The following is a 20,592-nucleotide window of genomic DNA, read 5'->3' on the forward strand; positions in this document are numbered from 1 at the left end:
TGTTACAAGTTACCCATGGGACCTAAAGAAGGTACCAGTCACTTCCACAGAGAAGAGGAAAAAAATCAGGTATTGTGTCATATGTGGACCATCACTCAAGCGGATGAGGTGGAGAGTGTGGAGTATTTAGCAGAGAGAACATTGTTCTGGGGTGGAATGCTGTCAACTGCTAAGGGAGGAGAAGGTGGCAAGAGCTTATAAAGATATGCAAAAGAATTTAAAATTTGTGTCTTCCGCAAATGGAATTATGTAATGTCTCATTCTTGAGCGTGACAAAGTCAGACTTTTCTCCATCACCATTTATCCCTCCATACCCTCTAACACCTCCATCACCGCTCCCCCAAAAGGTCACAGTACTGTTGTCTGTTTCCATTAGTTCTTTCCCTCTCTCTTTTATTTCACCTTTGACTGTGAGAAGTGTGGCACAAGGATCTGAAATATGCAAGATATTCTTTAGAGACAGTTATTTATGGGACAGTTTTAACAGCATATGTTTGATACTTTCTGGACTAGATATATACTTTCTTTTAAAGGCTGATAAAAAATACTTTGGATCAAAAGAGAATGTACACAATCAAATATACTGATTATAAACTATTACAATATATACTATTTTATATTGCTGAATTATTACTGTACCTATACAATATTTTCTAGCAAAAGTGAACATTATATATTTAAACTGTTACTTCAAAGGTTGAGCTTAGCAAAATAAAGTGAATTTTAGAAATAATCAGATCTCAGGAAAATAATAACAAAAGCTATAATGATGGCTATGAAGCAGTGAAAGATTCTAAGTTGTTTTATTAATCATGAAATATTATGCTCAACATAGCTTCAGTGTTACATGTATTTCCATGAATTCCAAAATTTTCACTAATAGTATAAGAGGATAATTTCCTATTAACCTATATATTTTATTATTGGGCCAAAATTCTTAACTGGAGGGAAAACTGTTTAAATGTGCAGTCTGTAATAACCCATATTCTCAGTTAATTTTTTATCATATAAATTTCATGTAAAACTGTATATTTAATTCTGGGTAAGTAATGTAGTATATTATACTATAATATTTTATAGATAGTACATTATACTATAATTCTAAGTAATTAATTAAATATTATAGTAGCCAAAGAAGTACATATGAGAAACTAGTAATTTTGAAATTATAATTTCAAAATGAAAACAATAAAAATGAAAAGTATTGAAAAATACAAAAAATTTTAATTATTGTTAAATAATGCTTTTTGCTAGGATATTTCAACTTAGTCACTGACTATTGCTTTTTGGGGATGCATGGAAGATAGGAAAAGCCTTTTTTTTAGTGCTTAGTTGTAAATGCCCTTCAGAATAATACCCAAGATTTCTTCACAGAGTCTTTCACCTTCTGTTATGTTATGTTATAAATGTTTACTCATAGTTCATTATAGCTTTGTCTTGGCACTATCTTTTCTTTTAAGAATGTAGACTTATTTACTTGAAATGCATCCAAAGCTGGCTAATAATTATTTTAGAAAGTAATCCAATACTGATCGAAACGTGCACATTTCTATGGAGGTTACCTTCTATGTAGTAAGGAGCGCCACGCAAAAAATGCATTGCTGTTGCTACTCTAAGTAGAAAGGACTCCTTTTAGAAATTTCTCTGTCACTGGAAGAATTATAAACACATAAATGGGAAGTACTAAGAAAGTTTATTCTACTAAGCTATCAACAGCAATTTCTTAGACCTGCTTAAATTTATTGGGAGGCAGGGAGATCTATTTGAAATTGTGACAACAACCACAGAACCGATTCTCGTAGCATCACAGTTAATGCACAGAGGCATATTACAAGGATGGGGGGAGTTGGCAGTAGCTCTCATAAATGTACCTACCCTTTCACCCAGCAATTTCACTTAGATGATTATATCTAAAAATTATACACGAAAGTAAATTGCAAGATTTTTCACTTTATTTTTGTAATAGACAACACTTGAAAACCAGTTACATATTTATTTATAAGAAGAGGGTCAAATAAACTAGTGTTTTAATTAGACAACTAATCAATTTAAAAGAATAGTCTATTTGCACTGACAGAAATAGATTTCAAGCATTACTATAAGAGATAAAAAGACCCAAAGCAAAACATGTAATGTAGTTCAATCAATGTTTGTTAATTTTAAGCAAGGGTGTGTGTGTTTGTGTATAGAATAGGCCCCACAAAATTAATTCATGTGGGAAATTTGTTATCTCTACTAAGATTTTAGGGGTGGGGTGGAAGAGAACATTCACTGCTTCTATGTTTTACATATTCATACTTTCCTTGTGTAATTAAAAGTTAAAGTAATACAGTTTTTCTTTCTATCCCCACTCCTTATGACCAGGACTTGGACACCCCTTTGTGCGTTACAGCATTTGTTTTCATTTCCATATTAGCAAACACACAAGCTTTCAGGACTGGTGGGCGACATAAACATGACCTCACAACAAGAGACCATGCCTATGGTAATATAAGCAGTATCCCTCCTAATTTATTGCTGTGCATTTACTAGTATAGGCCAGTTGGGTGGGCCCATGCCATATAAGAAGCCTAAGTAGAAGATTTAAATCGATGATGAATTAGTTTAACTATATGGAGAGAGACAACAATATAATGTTTAACAACACAAGTATGCAAATTTAGGTATACCTTTGGTTTGAATCTCAGCTATGAGAACTTGAACAAGATTGTTGAATGATCCCTAAAGCCTAATTTTTTTCTTGATTAAAAAAATGGATAGTACAGTATCTGCTTATTGGAGTTTTAGGAGGATTAAAATAGATCATGCATATAGAAAGTCCTGTAACACAGTGCCTAACATATATATAATAAGTTGCCCTACCACTGAGAATGTTTGTGCTTACTCATAGTTTATATTAATAGCTTGTTTTCCTCAATAAATTATATAACTCGTAAAACAACATATGGAAATGTTATTCTATTAATTTTGAACACTGAATATGTTTGCAAAACAGTATAATTCTATTATAAAATCTTTAGTTTGGGGATACAGAGCTGTAACTATTTTAGTGTAAGAACTAGAAGTTAGCCTTGAGAAACTTATTTTGTGTAATTCTCTCACTTTAAATTGATTATCTGCACTATGCCATAAATTAGTGATGTTTGGAGTACACTTGGGAAATAATGGAAAATAGATTATAAGATCAAGAACAGGAAAACTGCTTTTCACTTTTAAAATTATTAATTTCTTTCTGAAATGAGTTTCTCTTTATAGATTTTCATTGTGCATTCAGACCATAGCTTCCTAATCAATAAAGTAATTTGTACCATGGGAGAATGAAAAAGAAGAGAGACTGAAAATTTGGTCCAAAAAATATGTTTAGGAATCTGGTAATAAATCTCAGTTAATGTGTCTATTTTCAAATTCAATTATTTCTTTTTAAAAACCACCTTACAATCTACATTAAGAAATCAGTTGTGCAGGAGAAAACAGTCTTGAGTTTACTTCCTTTTGAGTGTAAACCCAATGAACTAAAATTGTCAGACAATTGTCACTGTTACTAGGCTTAGTCCTCACCTCAAGAGCCTGGAAATTGAAAAAAAATAAACTGATATATTAGAAATCTTTAAGATTTTTGATAACAGTGAATAAACAAAAGAGATTTTAATATACATTATTAAAAATGTCTATTATATTATTGCTATGGATGGCCCTAGTCCACAGTTGCTTACAAGCTTCCCATTCAACTGTTCAGCTATGGAAATGACTGGTTTGATTTCACCAAGGGCAGGTTGTAGCATATTTGTCTTCTTATACCTGAATTAGCACCTCTTGCCAGCCTGAAATTATTTATCAAACTCTACGATGTAGATTTTATTACCTAAATTGTCCATTTAGCTATTGGAGTACATGTAGTTAAAAAAATCTTTTTAGAAATAAACATTATATCTTCCAGAAAAGTAACATATGAGCAGTAATTTTATAAAATATGTAAAGATAAAGAGGAGCCAAAACAAGGTCAGAACTTGTTATATTTTTAGAAGTAACCCCTTCTAGTACTCTATTTCATGATTTCTTACAAAATTAAAAAAATAAAACTCTCAAAAGAAACCTTGGAGGCTGGAAAGAAGTATTCAAAGTCATGAAAGGCAAGGACCTACATCCAAGATTACTCTATCCAGCAAAGCTATCATTTAGAATGGAAGGGCAGATAAAGTGCTTCCCAGATAAGGTCAAGTGAAAGGAGTTCATCATCACCAATCCCTTATTATATGAAATGTTAAAGGGACTTATCTAAGATAAAGAAGAAGATCAAAATACGAACAGTAAAATGACAACAAACTCACAACTATCAACAACCAAACCTAAAAAACAAAACAAAACAAAACAAAAACAAAAACAAACTAAAGCAAACAACTAGAACAGGGGCAGATTCATAGATATAGAGATCACATGGAGGGTTATCAGTGGGGAAGGGGAAGGGTGAAAATAGGGGAGAAGGTACAGGGAATAAGAAGCATAAATGATAGGTATAAAATAGGGGACAGTTAAGAATAGTATGGGAAATGGAGAAACCAAAGAACTTACATGTATGACCCATGGACATGAACTAAGGTGTGGGAAGGATGGTGGGAGGGGTGTACAGGGCAAAGGGGAATAAGGGGGAGAAAAAAGGGACAACTGTAATAGCATAATCAATAAAATATATTAAAAATGTTATATGTCAAATATTAGGCCCCTGTTAACAAATAGCATAATTGAAAAAACAAGTATTTTTTAAAATTATGTTATATGCCTATTAAACAAAATGAAGAAATAGATGTGTCTAAAGGAGAAAGTAACAACCATCCATACTTGTATTAAATGCATACAACCAATGTTATTATGTCATTGCAGTCTTTAATCTTTTTTCTATGCATGTTTATATAGTTAAATTTTTATGTGTATTTAAGAATAGTAAACATGTAATAACATGTACAGGTCTTATAAACAAGATATACACAGAGATAATGTAATGACACATGATATTGTGCATTTTCATTCAGGAATAGTGTTAAAGGTAGAGGAAAAAATAATTTAATTTCTCAAGTTTTTTGACATGAAAGTGACCTGTAAATTCCCCAACTTGGCTCTATATTTCTGATGAGAGAACCAATTGTTGGCTATTGTCCTTGTAAACTACAAACTATGTAAATGTTATAGCCTTTGAAAGCAATGTCTGTATGGAAGTAACCTAGTTATGCTTCCAGTGGTTATAAACAATAGACAATATTGACACTTGAACACCAGATACAGTTTTATTAACACATTTCTTGATTCCAGAAAATTCGAAGGTACAAAAGAGGGGCTGATCTTTGTAATACTTAATACAAAGTCCAGCTTCACTGTTCAGACTTAAAATCCACCTGAGAATAGCTAGTCCTATTGGTTTCTTTAATTTGGCATCAAAACTAAATAAAAGAACTGCAGTCCTGTTCTCTTCATTCTTGGTACTTAATTCATCTCTAAAATGACTTAGTGGACATCTTTAAGTATACTTTAAAAAAATTAGGTTTGTTGCCCAAGACCTTACATATCAGAGTAATATATTATATTACGGCCCTGAAAAATAAAAAGAACTTTCGTGAACTGCAGTTGTGGAACAAAAACTTTCCCCTTCTAAAGTCTCAAGAAATTTTGTCATTTCTTTCCTTTTAATAAAATTATTATAGAGTAGAAGTCTGAAATCAGCTCATTTGGTTTGTCAAGATCTTTGTAATGTATTGATTTGTATTCTTTCTGGTTAGATAGTTGCAAAATTTTTAGCAAAGGAAAAACAGCTTCACCGTGCAGAAATGTTGCACCGTACAGGCTGCTTTCCACTGTGTGCTGTGTTCAAAACCTCCCCACCCTTCCCCCACTTCCTGTCTGCCATCGCTTCCTCTAGGGAACATTTCCTGAAGACATCCACTTCCCAGTAGATGGGACATATCCCTTCTTCTCTATTTTGTATTTTATTAAAATCTGTGCACCTCTCTATAGTCATACCTGTCACACTTCAGGATTTAATTGTGACACATTTACCTTCCATTTACCTTGCACTCAACAGTAGTGCAAGAACACGGACTTATTAATCTCTCCCTCTGCCACAATGTCAAATGTATAGTGAAGCTTCAATAAACACTAAAAGAACAAAAGCAGTATTTAAAGTCTAGGGCAACACAGGTTGAACAATCACTAATGATGTTTCTAAAAATTATTAACCACCACCACTAGGTAAGTATTTCTAGCCATGATATACATTTTTATTATACTTCCTCTAAATTTTTTTCTGTTCTTGTTAAGCTGGATATGAAATTGTAGCTATTGTGCCTAGCACAAATACCTGGTACTTAGTGTAAACTCCATGTTTGAATGGTAATGGCTTATCTATAACAGAATTATACATTCTGATTTTAGATTTCACTAGCAAGCTTAAGAAAAACTTTTTAAAGAGGAAAATAACTGGTATTCTAACTGAGTACGTTATTTAAATGATGAACCAATTTATGTCTATATCATATTTATCTACTCGAATTGTATTTAGTATGACTGAATTCAAGTTAAAGTTTACCTGATCTATTACTGTACAAATATGCACGGCACTTTAATTGAGACAATGTACTATAGTCTTTCATACCATACCAGAAATTGTGCATGAAGGCTTGCACGATCCTTTGGAAAAATTAATCATATTGTATATTATCTCTTCATATTAGTGTTATAATTATTATTGTCTTTCAATATTATTGCTTTAATCAAGTTAAACTTGATTTGGGAGCACCTAATTTTTACATCTCTTTGATATAAAATGTCAGATTTAGAAAAAAGACCTATGATGTATCATAACTATATAGCATACTTGCTATATATAGTTTACCTGGTCACTTAATCTGCCACTTAATCTATCCAATCTTCAATTTCCTTATTGTAATGTGAACATAAGCATAAATATATTCTTATCTCTCCCATTTTTGTGTTTTGAGTTTTGTGGAGGATTCAGCAAAATGTATTTTACAGCCCTCTGAATGAGTTAGTTATCATCATCATCGTCATCATTGTTTTCTCCCCAACTCCAAACAGCTGTCAGCACTACCACGTTCCTCGGCCCTAACTCCTGTATTCTCACTGAAGTCGTTAGTTCCATGTCTGCTATTATCAGCTCCTCTCCAGCTGGGCCTCTTTCAGCTCACTGAAAATAAACTAGAAATCTATAAGGGAATGATATTATAAAAGAGAAGTTAGTAAATAAAGCATATTTCTTCTCTTAGTTTCAGTTTCAAAAAGATTGCTCTTTCTTCCTATTCTCACCTCAAGTGTTACTGTTTTTATAGTCAATGGCAGGAAATGACCAGCCTGTCACAGATATTTTAAGCTGTGTCGAATATTGGCATGAACCAGAAAATAAATCTTGCTGGTCATCGTTGTGAACACTATGGAATAATCTAGCTGCTATAATTTTCCACTTTGCTACCACTGATAGTGACAAATGGCCAGCACGACTTAGGAATGTAAAACAAAATATATTAAATGAAAAAATAATTACATCTCCTCCTATCAATATCTGAGCCTTTCGTGCTAAATGTAATAATAACCATGGTTTATAAAACCCTTTTCATTTCCGTGGCTTCATGAAGCTTTTGTTCTGTCAGCAACGTTCTTTCTGTTCATCGGAAAGTACTGCACACTGCCCTGAGGGCATGTGCAGCCTTCCACTGAATGAAGTAGAAAAACAAATTGAGCAAGAATTTAAAAAGGCAAGCCAGGCAAGTCCGGTACGCATATTGGTACATGTCAGACAGACGAACCACTGACTGCGAGACCTCATTCATGTTTTCCCTGGTGCGAGGTTAAATGTTGAACACAACCCCATATGTGTTGAAGAATGTAATTGCCTTTTGCATTCTGACTGTTGTTATAAAAATAGACTATTAAATAAAATATAAGTTATAGCTTAGTGCCTTTGGGAAGATTAATGTAGCCACAATCATTCTGGTAGATAGGGATATGGTTTTCCTTTTTTCCATCCCCTTACACAGCCATGAGAGAATCTGCCTTGGAGGAGTGTGATTTTACCCTACGGAGCCGGAGGGAGAGAACTAAGGTCATTACATTTGATGGTTTGTTGCATATAATCCAAGTAACATAAGACATGATGAATTGGTGATAACATGCTAAAGCATATGCACTCTAAGCAAATAGCTCTACAGTGTAATAATTCATCACTTCATATCAGCATCAATTCTTCAATAAATGAGCATTTTTCTTGAGTTTATGAAAACTAGCACACAAATTCTCACAGTGTCTTCCCAAGAAGAAATGTAATAAAGTGTTTGTACAACTAATACTTTATCTACCTCCATGCACAACAATTTAAAATAAAAAATGCATATTCACAGGGTTACAGAATATTATTTATTTCTACATATATGCAAATGTATGAGGGAGTAAGGATAAAGTAGATGGTCCAAAATATCCAAATATTATCTGTCTGCAATTTGTGTCTTCTACAACTTTGCAGCATATCTGAATTCTGATATTCAACAGATTAGATTACTCTACTTGAGACTTCCCTGGCATAAGCTACTCTATTTTGTTCCTGGTCTTCTAAGTGTCCACAGTGTCAACTTTAATTTTTTATGCTGCATTTCTAAACATCCTAAATGATTTTGTGTTATCTCGGTTACAAAGTGTTTTAATCCCTTAAAATATGACACTAACAAGTGGTATTATCCTTAATTCTTGCTTAAATAAAATTATGAAACAAACAAAAAAGAGTCTATGGTGGTTCGATAAGGAACAAACTTAAGTCTGATATGGTCATTTGCATTTTTGCAGCCAAAGGCCTAGAGATGACATTGCAGGTTTGGGTCACGGCAGGAAAGCTCTTGGGCAAGATTCCAGAGTTGCTTGGGAAATTAACCCCTTATCAGAAGTATCATTGGCGAATATGTTCTCCCATGCAGTGGGTTCCCTTTTCATTTTGTTGATGATTTCTGTAGCTGTGCAGAAGCTTTTTAGTGTGAGGTAGTCCCATTTGTCTATTTTTCCTTTGATTCCCTTTCCCTAGGTGATATATTGGCAAAAATATTGCTACGAGAGTTGTCTGAGATTTTACCGCCTATGTTTTCTTCTAGGATTTTTATGATTTTGCAGCTTACAGTTAAGTCTTTTACCCATTTTAAGTTTATTCTTGTGTATAGTGTAAGTTGCTGGTCTAGTTCCACTTTTTGTATGTACCTATCCATTTTTCCCAATAAAAGAGATTGTCTTTACCCCATTGTATGTTCTTACCTCCTTTGTCAAGTATCAATTGACCATAAAGGCATGGGTTTATTTCTGGGCTCTCTGTTCTGTTTCATTCATGTAGTGCCAGTTCTAATGACAGTACCAGCCTATTTTGATTACAGTGGCCTTTTTAGTATAGTGTGATATCAGGTATTGTGATACCTTAAACTTTGTTCTTCTCGCTCATGATAGCTGAAGCTATTCCAGGTCTTTGTTTTTCCATATACATTTTTAGGGCCACTAGATCTTCTAGTTCTGTGAAATATGCCATTGGTATTTTAATAGGAATTGCATTGAATCTATAGGTTGTTTGGGTAGCATGGAATTTTTAATGATGTTAATTCTTCCAATCCATGAACAAAACATATGATACATTTATGAGGGGTTAATTTCCAAAATATATAAAGAACTTATACAACTCATCACAAGAAAGACAAAGAGCCCAATTTAAAAAATTGGATAAGGACCTAAATAGACACTTTTCCAAAGAAGTCATACAGACATATGAAAAAATGCTCAATGTCACTAATCATCAGAGAGTTGCAAATTAAAACTGCAATGAGATATCCCCTCCCATATACCAGAATGGGTACCATGAATGAATCAACAGACAACACATACCAGCAAGGATGTGGAGAAAAGGGAATCTTAGTGCACCGTTTTTGGGAATGCAGATTGGTGCAGCCACTGTGGAAAACAGTATGGAGTTACCTTAAAAAAGTAAAAATGAAACTGTCTTCTGACCTAGTGATTCCACTTCTGGTAATTTACCCTAACATGACAAAACACCAGTTTGAAAGAATATATGCACCCTATTTTCATAGCAGCATTAATTACAATAGCCAAAATTGGGAGCTGCCCAAGTGTCCATCAGTTCATTACTGGATAAAAATACTCTGGTATATTTGCACAATAGAATACTCCATGGCCATAAAAAAGGAGAAAATATTACCTTTTGCAAAAGCACAGGTGGACCTACAGATTATTATGCTAAGTGAAATAAGCCAGTCAGAGAAAGACAAATGCCATAAAATCTCACTTATATGTGGAATATAATTAATAAAATGAACAGACAAACAAAATAGAAACAGAGGCATGGATACATGGAACAGACTGACAGCTGTCAGAGGTGAGGGAAGCGAGTGACTGAGGGAAAGAAGGTGAAAGGATTAGCCAAAGAACATACGTGCATAACTTATAGACACAGACAATAGTCTGGTGATGACCAGAAGGAAGAGGGGCAGGGGCTGGGTGGAGGTGGGCAAAGGGGAGGAAAATGGGGACATCTGTAATAGTGTCAACAATAAAAATAAATTTAAAAATAGATTCTGCCCTTGCTTGTGTGGCTCAGTTGGTTGGAGCATCTTCCTAAAAACTGAAGGGTTACAGGTTTGATCCCCAGTCAGGGCACGTATGTAGGTTGCGGGTTAGATCTCGGTTGGGGTGTGTATGGGAGGAAACCAATCTCTCTCTCTCTCTCTCTCTCTCTCTCTCTCTCTCTCTCTCTCTCTGTCTCTCTCCAAAGAAAAATGCCCTTGAGTTGCAGGTTTGATCCCCTGTCTGGGCACATTCAGCTGAGAACAGATGGATTTTTCTCTCTCACATCCATGTTTCTTTCTCTCTTTCTCTTTCTACCCTGCCCATCAATAAAGATATACTCCCTTGGGTGAAGATTTTAAAAAATTGAAAAACAACTTATGACTTAATATAGGTTCGTAGAAATCTCTAGTAAGAAGATGGCATTTTGGTGACATAAAAATTAAAATCCAAAATCCAAGCATTGGTAATACAAAAGAACAAATACATGAAGATTAAACATGAGGCAATTGTGGAGAACAGCTCTTGTCTTAAAGTGATACACAAAATACATCTAGCCTAAGCAGGGAAGGAATTATATAGGAAAGCATGTCCAAACTTAAAACAATTTATACTTAGGCCTTTGAAAAATAAAGTAAATTGTGTTGCACCAAAAAATGTCCTTTGGTCTTAGTTACTTCTAAATAGTACAATTCCTAAATTTCTCTAACCGGGGGTAGAGATTACAGAACTAACATGCAGAATAGTTTTGACGACCATGTTACTCAGTTTTACTTCTAATACAGGACTGATTCTGTGTTCCAAAGGAAGGTCCAACAGGTCTTTCACGGAAATCTGCTACATTTCCCCAAGAGCTGTTTCCAGTTCCAGGAATGCTGATGTTGGTGTTAGGAAATTGCATAGTTCACCTGAAACTACCCCACCTGCACACAATGTCAGTTTCCATAGCGTGGGTCTGGACTCAAACAGAGGTTTTACCAAGTGAGCCCAAGTCCTATCTGTACCAGATCATCTTTTTGTGAGGCAACAGGAATATTGAAAAACCCTCCTGGTTCTGAAATTGTTTAGAGATAGATGATGTCAACTTTGTGACAAAACTTGATGATGCGAGAACATCAGATATCGAGGATAGAAAGTGCCAATGAACTATATAAACTTTTCTTACTAAAATTTAAAAAAGAGAGATTTATTACAGTATTCCCCTTCCCTATCCACAGTTTCCCTGTCTGGGTTTTCGGTTTCCCTTGGTCAACCACGTTCTGAAAATATCACATAAAAAATTTCAGAAATAAACAGCTCATAAGTTTTAACAAAAAATTAATTAATTGGAAAATTAAAGGTATTGTCGGACTTGACTGGTCTGCAATTAATCATTTGTGGGAAGCAGCCATTTCATCAAAAATATGAACTCAATTGTCAAAAAGGTTATTATTTTTAAGTTTTCCTCAATCCTTTCTTTTTACCTGTCTACCCTTCAAGCAAATGTAATCCCTTAGCTATTTTTTTTTTAGATGGTCTGGAAGATTGTCAGTCATTCCACTGACACTCACTATAGAAAGAATTGCAGTAGCGTAGGGGCTGCATGCAGGAGCAAGGGATGGGGCCCCTTTCTGTGGAGCTGCGTCCCTGCAATCACTCACACTCTGAATTCAGTGTTCGAAACACAGAGATGGTCGATCTTGTAGAATGTCAAGGTGATAAAGTTAGCTGAACAACGGTCTTTGTGATCATTAGCTTTGGACTTTAAAAGGGAAGAATTTTATGTAAACAAAACATTAGGAGACAGTACTTTAAGAACAATAAATTTCAGAGAGAGGCTATTGGAGTTAGCAGCTCGCATCTGCTGATGTCCCATCTTGAAACTCTGGATGAAGCTGCTGAAGTTTTATAGGAGGTTGGATCCTCCCAAAAAATAAACAGAATTATCTTCTGGAGGGCAGATCCCTTGTAGTACGGGCTTTCCCTGTTAGCTGAGTGTTCTAGGAACCTGTCCGTATCAGTCTACCAGCTGGCTTTTTTGTGAGAGGCTACATCGAGCTTCAGTGATTTTTTTTTTTTTTAAGTCTCAGTGTGCTTGCCTATTTCATGATGGGTGACTTATGAGTGCAACTGCCCACACTACCCTGAGTATTCAGCAGTTTTTGACCAGATATGGCATGACACCCATGCCCCACCCTCCCTATTCACCTGATCTTGCCCCAAGCAACTTTTTTTTTGTTTCCCCAGGTGAAAAAAGTCCTAAAACGAAAATGTTTTGCCTTGTGGAAAAGACGAAATAATAAGTAGCAGAAGCAGTAAAAGACATCAAAATCAAGGAGTTCAAAAACTGTTTTGAGCAGTGGGAAAAAAGTCTCAGTAGGCATATTGCATTAAATGGAGAATATTTTGAAGGTGACTGAAGTTTGAACATGTACGAATAAATATACAATTTGTATTAAAAAATTCCATTTTGGGGGGGTCCCTTGTATTTTTTCCTTCAGTTACTACAGCAATTATTGAAGCTCCTGCCACAAGCAATACAAACTTCACTGTGGGGGCAACTTTGCGATGTTCTTCTTCCAATTAGATGGGTGACTTTGGGCAAAGACACAACCTGTTTGAAGAACAGGTTGTGTCTGAACTTGAGAACAGCTTCAGTGTTCTCAAACAGAAGATGCCAGGTCTCTGCCTTCCATACACTCTAGAAAGGTGATGCTGGCCTATAGTGTATTCTCTGCTGGTCCTTTGGCTCCTCTTTGAAATCCAGCTGATTCAAGCCTCCAGCAGCCACAGCTCCTAGGGAGGCAGTAAAGGGCGTGAGAGTGCTGGAAGCAATGGGGGTTCCCATCACGGTGCGCTCCACTTTTTGTTTTTTGCTTTTAATTTAATATGAAACTGTAGTTATTATTACAGAACAGAACAAGCTTTGTGGGTTTTTTTTTTTTTTTTTTAAAACCTCAGGAGTGAGAAGCAGAAGCAGGACACAGGATAAAGAAATTGTAGTTTTGATTCAGAATTGCTCAGGCCTACTGTCTCCCATACCTGCCCAAGTACTCAATTCTCTTCCAAGTGTCAGTTTCTCATAAAATGCAGAATACAAATACAAGCGTAGCTAATTCCTGAACTTGAAAAAGAAATAAAATACTTTTGAAGAGGTCCTTCTTTCTTTTTATCCCAATTTTGCAAAGAGTAGCACTGAAACAGACCGACTGGATTTGGCTTTTCTGTACAGTTTCACTGCATGTATCTTGGGCTCTAGGTAACACGGGAAATCCGGGGCCAACTGGACCTCGTTGCAGCGCCCTGTGCTGAGCTGGGTCTGCAACCTTGCTAGCTGGCGGTTTACCAGGGGCATTGTTTTATCATTGTGATGACTGCGGCCATCCACGGGCAGCTTTCTTCATTTCTGCCCTGCTGCACAGCAGGGCCTTGCTATGTTTCCCCTACTAACCTTGCTAAGCAGGCACCTTTTGGAAGCTCCTGGGCTGGAAACGCAACACGACATCTTAGGCGTGGATCTTCCCACTACTGGGTTAGGAGCAGAACTTCCAAAACATCTTCCCCACTTGTGGTTTGGGAACTGATACTTAGAAAAATAAACGACTAAACAGTGAACAGGTAGGAAAAACCATCGGTAATCGATTGCTATTGCCAAAGTTAAAGGAAGTATTAACCTGAACTTCTGAATTCCGATGACAGCCGTGAGAAATTGTGGTAGGTGGGAGATTGAGGGAGGACTCGGGACAGGGCTTGGCTTGTTTCTGTGCGAGAGCAAGAAGCGAATGCTTTTTGAGATGATCTGACTCGTCAAAAAGAAAGTTAGGCCTACCGAAAGTGAGACTCTGGAAGGAGGGGCAAGCCGAAGGGAAAATCACCTTATAATTTTAGATTAATTGTGCTTGAGTGGGCAGCGGGAAATTTAAATAGAGATAATAGTCATTATTTAAAAATTGGAACTCAGGGAGTTCCGGCTGGAGGTCTAAAGTTTGCAGTTCACTCAAAAAGCAGTTTTGGGATATGTTATGTAGTGTCAAAGGTTGTAAAGAATGAACAGCAGACAATGTGGGAAGGAACAATATTATAGGCAGAAAAGGAAATTAGCAGAAAGGTTTTGTATCCTTTTTAGTGATGGTTTATAAACTTGAGAAGACAAATTCCAGATAAGATCAAAATTAAATCATGAAAAAGAATGATACCTCTTTATTGATTTACCTGTTTCCATATCAGTGAAAACAGTTCTTGCTCTCTCTGTGCATGTAATTATGTGCTATAAATGTATAGGAATTTGTGCTATATACTATTCACAATTTCAAAGTTTTTGTAAATACATAAATATATAATATGCATTTTACATGTGAGTATATTTATACATATATTCATGTATAATCATGAAAGGAATTATAGAGTGAAAATTATTTATTTTCATGTAGAAATGAATTATTTGCTGTATGTTACATCGGAGTGATTTTACATATGTATAAATATATATGTACAGTTGAAGTTTGGTTATAGTAGTTTCATATATATGAATACTCAGCACCTGGGTCTCCAAAGATAATATGATTCTGCCTTAAAGAATGCTGAAGTCTTATTGAACCAGATGTGCCAACTCTGCATACATTTTGGGCAGAAGCATAGAGATATTATATATTCTTCTTTTCTATAATTGTATTCATAAATGTGTTATATTATAAACTTGTGAGAGGAGCTGTGTTTGAAAATGCAGTAAAACTGCTAAACAAAACTTGTTCAGCATTTCCCATTGCACTTGAAAAAGATAAAGTGCATTGTAGCATGTGTTAGCAAATGAATCTCTGGTGACATTTAAGGTATATAAAGATGATGAATCAACCTGAGAAAATAATTCACTCAAAGCATGAAAGTAAGAGTTATAATTTTTTCCAAATGAACCTAATCTATAATAATAAACCCATGACCTTTGAAAAAATGCTTTTGTCCTTTCTGAAATTATTCCAAGAGTAGTGGAAAATTTCTAACAAATACGAGATTGTTGAATGTGGAACCACCATACCGCTCAAGTAATTTGTCCTCATTTGTGTGATTGATATTTTCAAGCAGGGGCATGCTGTATGGAAGTTTACACTATCAGGATGTGCCCATCTGTTTAAAAATGTGAACCCAAATGTTTACATGCTATTAATACTTTCTGTTTGCACAGGATAGGGAGCTTGTGTTTGCCATTTCTGATTTAGCAGTTTTCAATAAATAACCAGTTTTATTAGTTACTTTTTTCAACATGTTTACTTTTTTACGCTGGGCCCTTGAGAGACTAATGTTTTTACATGGTGTCTATGTATTAAAACTCTAAGTTTGTATAGCTACCTGGTAACTCTATCTTGATATCTAAGAGTTACCCTGCTTTTAAATCTCTCCACTTCTCTCCATTCATTTTCTACCCTAGTATTCTCAACCATTAGCATCTCTTTTGTGGTATGTGGCTCTTTCTTCCATTATTAGATTATCTTGAATCATATTGGCTTATGGTCAGATAGAAAACATTTGTCATAATCCCTTGCTGTCATATATACTTTGTTGACAAAAACCCACACAAATATCAAAATAGTAAGAGATAACTTGGGATTATTTAGATTCTCCATCCTTGTTATTTTTGACTATTTAAACTGTCAAATTATGAGAGAAGAATATTAATATCCCTCACTCTATCTGTGGATCCATAAATATATGCTTATATTTTTATGAGTTCTTGATTTATGCATTTTTCTTCTATAACATTTGACAATTTTTGGACTCTTGAGTTGGTTTGTGAATATTAATGCCTCCCAGAATTAGGTGTTTTGACTTCTTTAATTTCTTTTCTTTCTGATTTAGGGAGTTGTTCACTGTGTTATTCAGTCATCCATATGTTGTTGGGAATCACGGCATTTAGCATTATAAAGTAGACTTAATAGTATAGTTTTATGTTTTTATGGCCTATATTCATCAACATTTTATATCACGATTGCAAACTATGGTATTTTATTGTTTGTACTTGCCTAAAATACTTCATCTATTCTCTCACCATTAGCCTTTATGGATCACTTTGTTTTATTTATTTTTTATACAGTTTAAAATTAAAGTTCATGTGTGTCTATGTACATGTATGCATGCACAATTCACACCAATTTGAAAATCTTTTTCTTTAAAAAAATGATGTAAGCTTATTTGCATTTATTGTTACTACAGTGTGCTTAGCCTCAACTCTATTGCCTTATGGTATAATTATGTTATGTATTATGGAATATTTAATATATTTCTCTATGGTTAATTTTGCAGATATTTCTCTATATTTCCTTTTTGTATTCAAAATTTTTTATGGTTTTGTTTTGAGTAGTCACTTTTTACTAGTATCTTTATGCCATTAATTATATTTCCATTTTTTGTTCTAATATTTGTTTTATTTGATTTAAATCATAGTCTTTGACTCACACATATTATCTACAGAGTGTAGATATAGATGAACTTATTCTACTTCCCTCTTACTCTCTCTTTTATCACATTTTAGCTAGTTAATTTTTGTACTGTCAGAACATACAGCATGTACATACTATTCCTCCAACATATGTTCTACCTTTGCTTAAAAATTAGATCTACAATTAAATATGTTAGTGAATAAGTGTGTTTATCACTTGAAGTTTTCCTAGTAATTTCTGAAAAATGGATAACTTCAAGGCATATCTGATTCAATCTTAAAGATAAAATATTTGATGAACTTCTTTTTTAAATTTTTGTTGTTATTCAATTACAGTTGTCTGCATTTTCTCCCCATCCCTCCACCCCACCCCAGCCAAACGCACCTCCCTCTCCCGCCTCCACCCTCCCCCTTGGTTTTGTCCATGTGTCCTTTATAGTAGCTCCAGTAAACCCCTCTCCTCACTATCCCCTCCCTAGTCTCCTCTGACTATTGTTAGATTGTTCTTAACTTCAATGTCTCTGGTTATATTTTGTTTGCTTTTTTCTTCTGTTGATTATGTTCCAGTTAAAGGTGAGATCACATGGTATTTGTCCCTCACCGCCTGGCTTATTTCATTTAACATAATGCTCTCCAGTTCCATCCATGCCGTTGCAAAGGCTATAAGCTCCTTCTTTGTCTCTGCTGCGTAGAATTCCATTGTGTAAATGTACCATAGGTTTTGGATCCACTCATTTGCTGATGGGCACTTAGGTTGCTTCCAGTACTTAGCTATTGTAAATTGTGCTGCTATGAACATTGGGGTGCATAGGTTCTTTTGGATTGGTGTTTCAGGGTTCTTAGGGTATAATCCCAGCAGCGGAATTACTGGGTCAAAGGGCAGTTCCATTCTTAGTTTTCTGAGGAAATTCCAAACTGTTTTCCATAGTGGCTGCACCAGTCTGCATTCCCACCAACAATGTACTAGGGTTCCCTTTTCTCCGCATCCTCTCCAACATTTGTTTGTTGATTTGTTTATGTTGGCCACTCTGACTGGTGTGAGATGGTACCTCATTGTGGCTTTAATTTGCATCCCTCTGATGGCTAGTCATGCTGAGCATCTTTTCATATGTCTCTGGGCCCTCTGTATGTCTTCCTTTGAGAAGTGTCTGTTCAAGTCCTTTGCCCATTTTTTAATTGGGTTGTTTGTCTTCCTGGAGTGGAGTCATGTGAGTTCTTTATATATTTTGGAGATCAGGCCCTTGTCTGAGGTATCATTGGCAAATATGTTTTCCCATACTGTTGGTTCTCTTTTCATTTTAATGCTGTTTTCTTTAGCCATGAAGAAGCTTTTTATTTTGATGAGGTCCCATTTGTTTATTTTTTCCTTTATGTCCCTTGCTTTAGGGGACATGTCTGTGAGGATGTTGCTGTGTGGCTTCTAAGTAACATAATCAATTCATTTATATTTGGCTAGTCATTTATAACAGAAAGAAAAACAAGTCACTGCAGATGTCTCAAAAGTAACATTAAAAGCAAGACAATAATGCAGCAGTATTTTTCAAGAAAATGAAAAGTATCTGTGAAGGAGAAATAAGGAGCAGATTTACCCTTTCTCCTTAAAAAATAAAAATAAAAATAAAGCTAGCCTAAACATGTGAGGTTTCAGACCTTGAATAACAAGCAGAAAAGGGTGATGATTCCTGACAGAAGGGAAACAAATAAGGTGATTGCCCCCACTTACTGCCTGGAGTCTTTATGCTACAGCGCAAAGAGAGTGAACCCAATGAAAGGGGTGTTCTCTCTAAGTTGAGAAGCCATCGTTGAAAATTTTGCAATTGTGAAGTAGAAAGAATTCAAAGACAGAGTACCACAGAGGAGAAAGCTACCTGGGGTGCACAGTTACACAGAGAGAGGAGAGAGAGCTCCAGAGATCTAGAAAAGTGTTTCTTTTACATCTTCAGCTAAGAATTTATCAGTTAAGATAAATTCAGTTAAGAATTTATCATGTGTGTATGAAAACTAACAACAGCTGGTAAAGAATCAGTGGAAAGGAATAGTTAGAATAGTTTCTGGGTTGGAAGGACAGTAATAATTCATGCTTCCATCATTCCAAATAGAGAAACTTTGTAAAGCTGTGAGCATCAGTACTCAGAAGTATATTGCCTTAGCGGTGAGACAAAAGGGCTTCTCTGAGACCAGCACTCTGACAGCAAAAGCTGACAAAACTATTAAACAATAGAAAATTACAGATCAGTGTTTCTGAAGAATATAAATGGAAAAGTAAAATGTTAAAAAATTAAATCCTATAATATAGAAATAGTAATACAATTTCTAAGTATATAATTATATTTGGTTTGGATTCTAAAATCAATCAGTATAATCCATCATGATAAATAAATAAATAAATAAATAAATAAATAAATAAAAAATAAGAGCGCAAACTCCATATCATTAACTCAATAGATAAAGAGTATTTGACAAAACTCAACAGTCAGACGTAATAAGGAGTCTCAATAATTTAGATATGGAAGGAAATATCCTCAATGAGATAAAATGCATCTCTAACATCAGAAAGGCACAGGAGTTATGGCCAATGCACTGAGCAGGAGACCATCAGCTCTCCACATAGAAAAAATAAGATAAAATTCTTCCACTACCAAATAAAAAACACAAAGATAAATTCCAGGTTTACTAAAAAATTATCCATAAAAACAATCCCAGAATAAAATAAAGGAGACTTTCTATGAAACATTAAAAAAAGGATAAAAATTTTTAAACATTGTACAAAACAATCCTGCATTTGTGAAATAAATTTGAATCAAAAACATTATACTGCAAAAGTTTATGAAAAAGAAATAAACACAAGAAATGCTTGGAGAAAATACTTGTATATTTTCAATATAAGCAACAATTAGTATGTTTGTGTGCATTTATATACATATATTTAAAACTGCTATACATATACAAGAGAAATAAAAAGAACCCTGGAGAAAAATATGGCTAAAAGAAATGGACAGTAATTCTTATATTTTTTAGAATTCTTCTATTCTTTACCTTTATTAAGCCTTTCTCCCATTTCCTAATATTCTTCCCTGTGGGAATCCAAAAATTCTTTCTTGCATTAATAGACATTGATTTCCAGCCATGTCTTAGACATTCTTCTAAGGGTTTGGGGAAAAGGCCTTTTTTACTTCCTGAAGCTCTATATGCACATAAATACTTCATTCTAAAGATGAACTCAGGGACAATTTCCAGACTACACTTTACTTCAGACAAAATGATTCAACTAGTCTTTTGATCATTTCAGATATGTTTATTTTTTTAAACTATCATTAATCCAAATGCGTTTGTGATTGGAGGGTACTACAAAACAGAAGAGTGTAATGGAAAAATATAAAGTCTCTACTAATCTTGTTGACTTTAATTTTGCCTTTGTGCAGTCCATAAATTATTACAAACAGCCAAACCCCTACTTAATAGACCAAGCAAAGCATTGCAGCCATGATACTCCATGATCTACTCTGATTTAATGAGAATTATTGGAAAAATAAACAAATAAATGTACCTCAGAAGTTCTCAAATATATGTTGGGTCTG

General features: G+C 34.8%; 1 protein-coding gene across 2 annotated transcripts in view; it reads left to right on the forward strand.

Annotated features, from left to right (window-relative positions):
- Positions 1–20,592, forward strand: part of MGAT4C (MGAT4 family member C) — a 229,136-nt gene that overhangs the window by 197,815 nt on the left and 10,729 nt on the right. The window contains exon 1 of one of the 2 annotated variants that reach the window (XM_053919474.1): positions 12,946–12,996. The exons of the other annotated variant lie outside the window; for it this stretch is intronic. Coding sequence (XP_053775449.1) covers positions 12,979–12,996 — 18 coding nt within the window. The 5' untranslated portion in view covers positions 12,946–12,978. Of the gene's footprint in view, positions 1–12,945; positions 12,997–20,592 lie in introns of those variants that run through there. 2 annotated transcript variants of the gene reach the window in all.

Source organism: Desmodus rotundus, chromosome 3 (genome assembly GCF_022682495.2).
Source record: "Desmodus rotundus isolate HL8 chromosome 3, HLdesRot8A.1, whole genome shotgun sequence".
In the NCBI taxonomy this organism is placed as follows: Eukaryota; Metazoa; Chordata; class Mammalia; order Chiroptera; family Phyllostomidae; genus Desmodus; species Desmodus rotundus.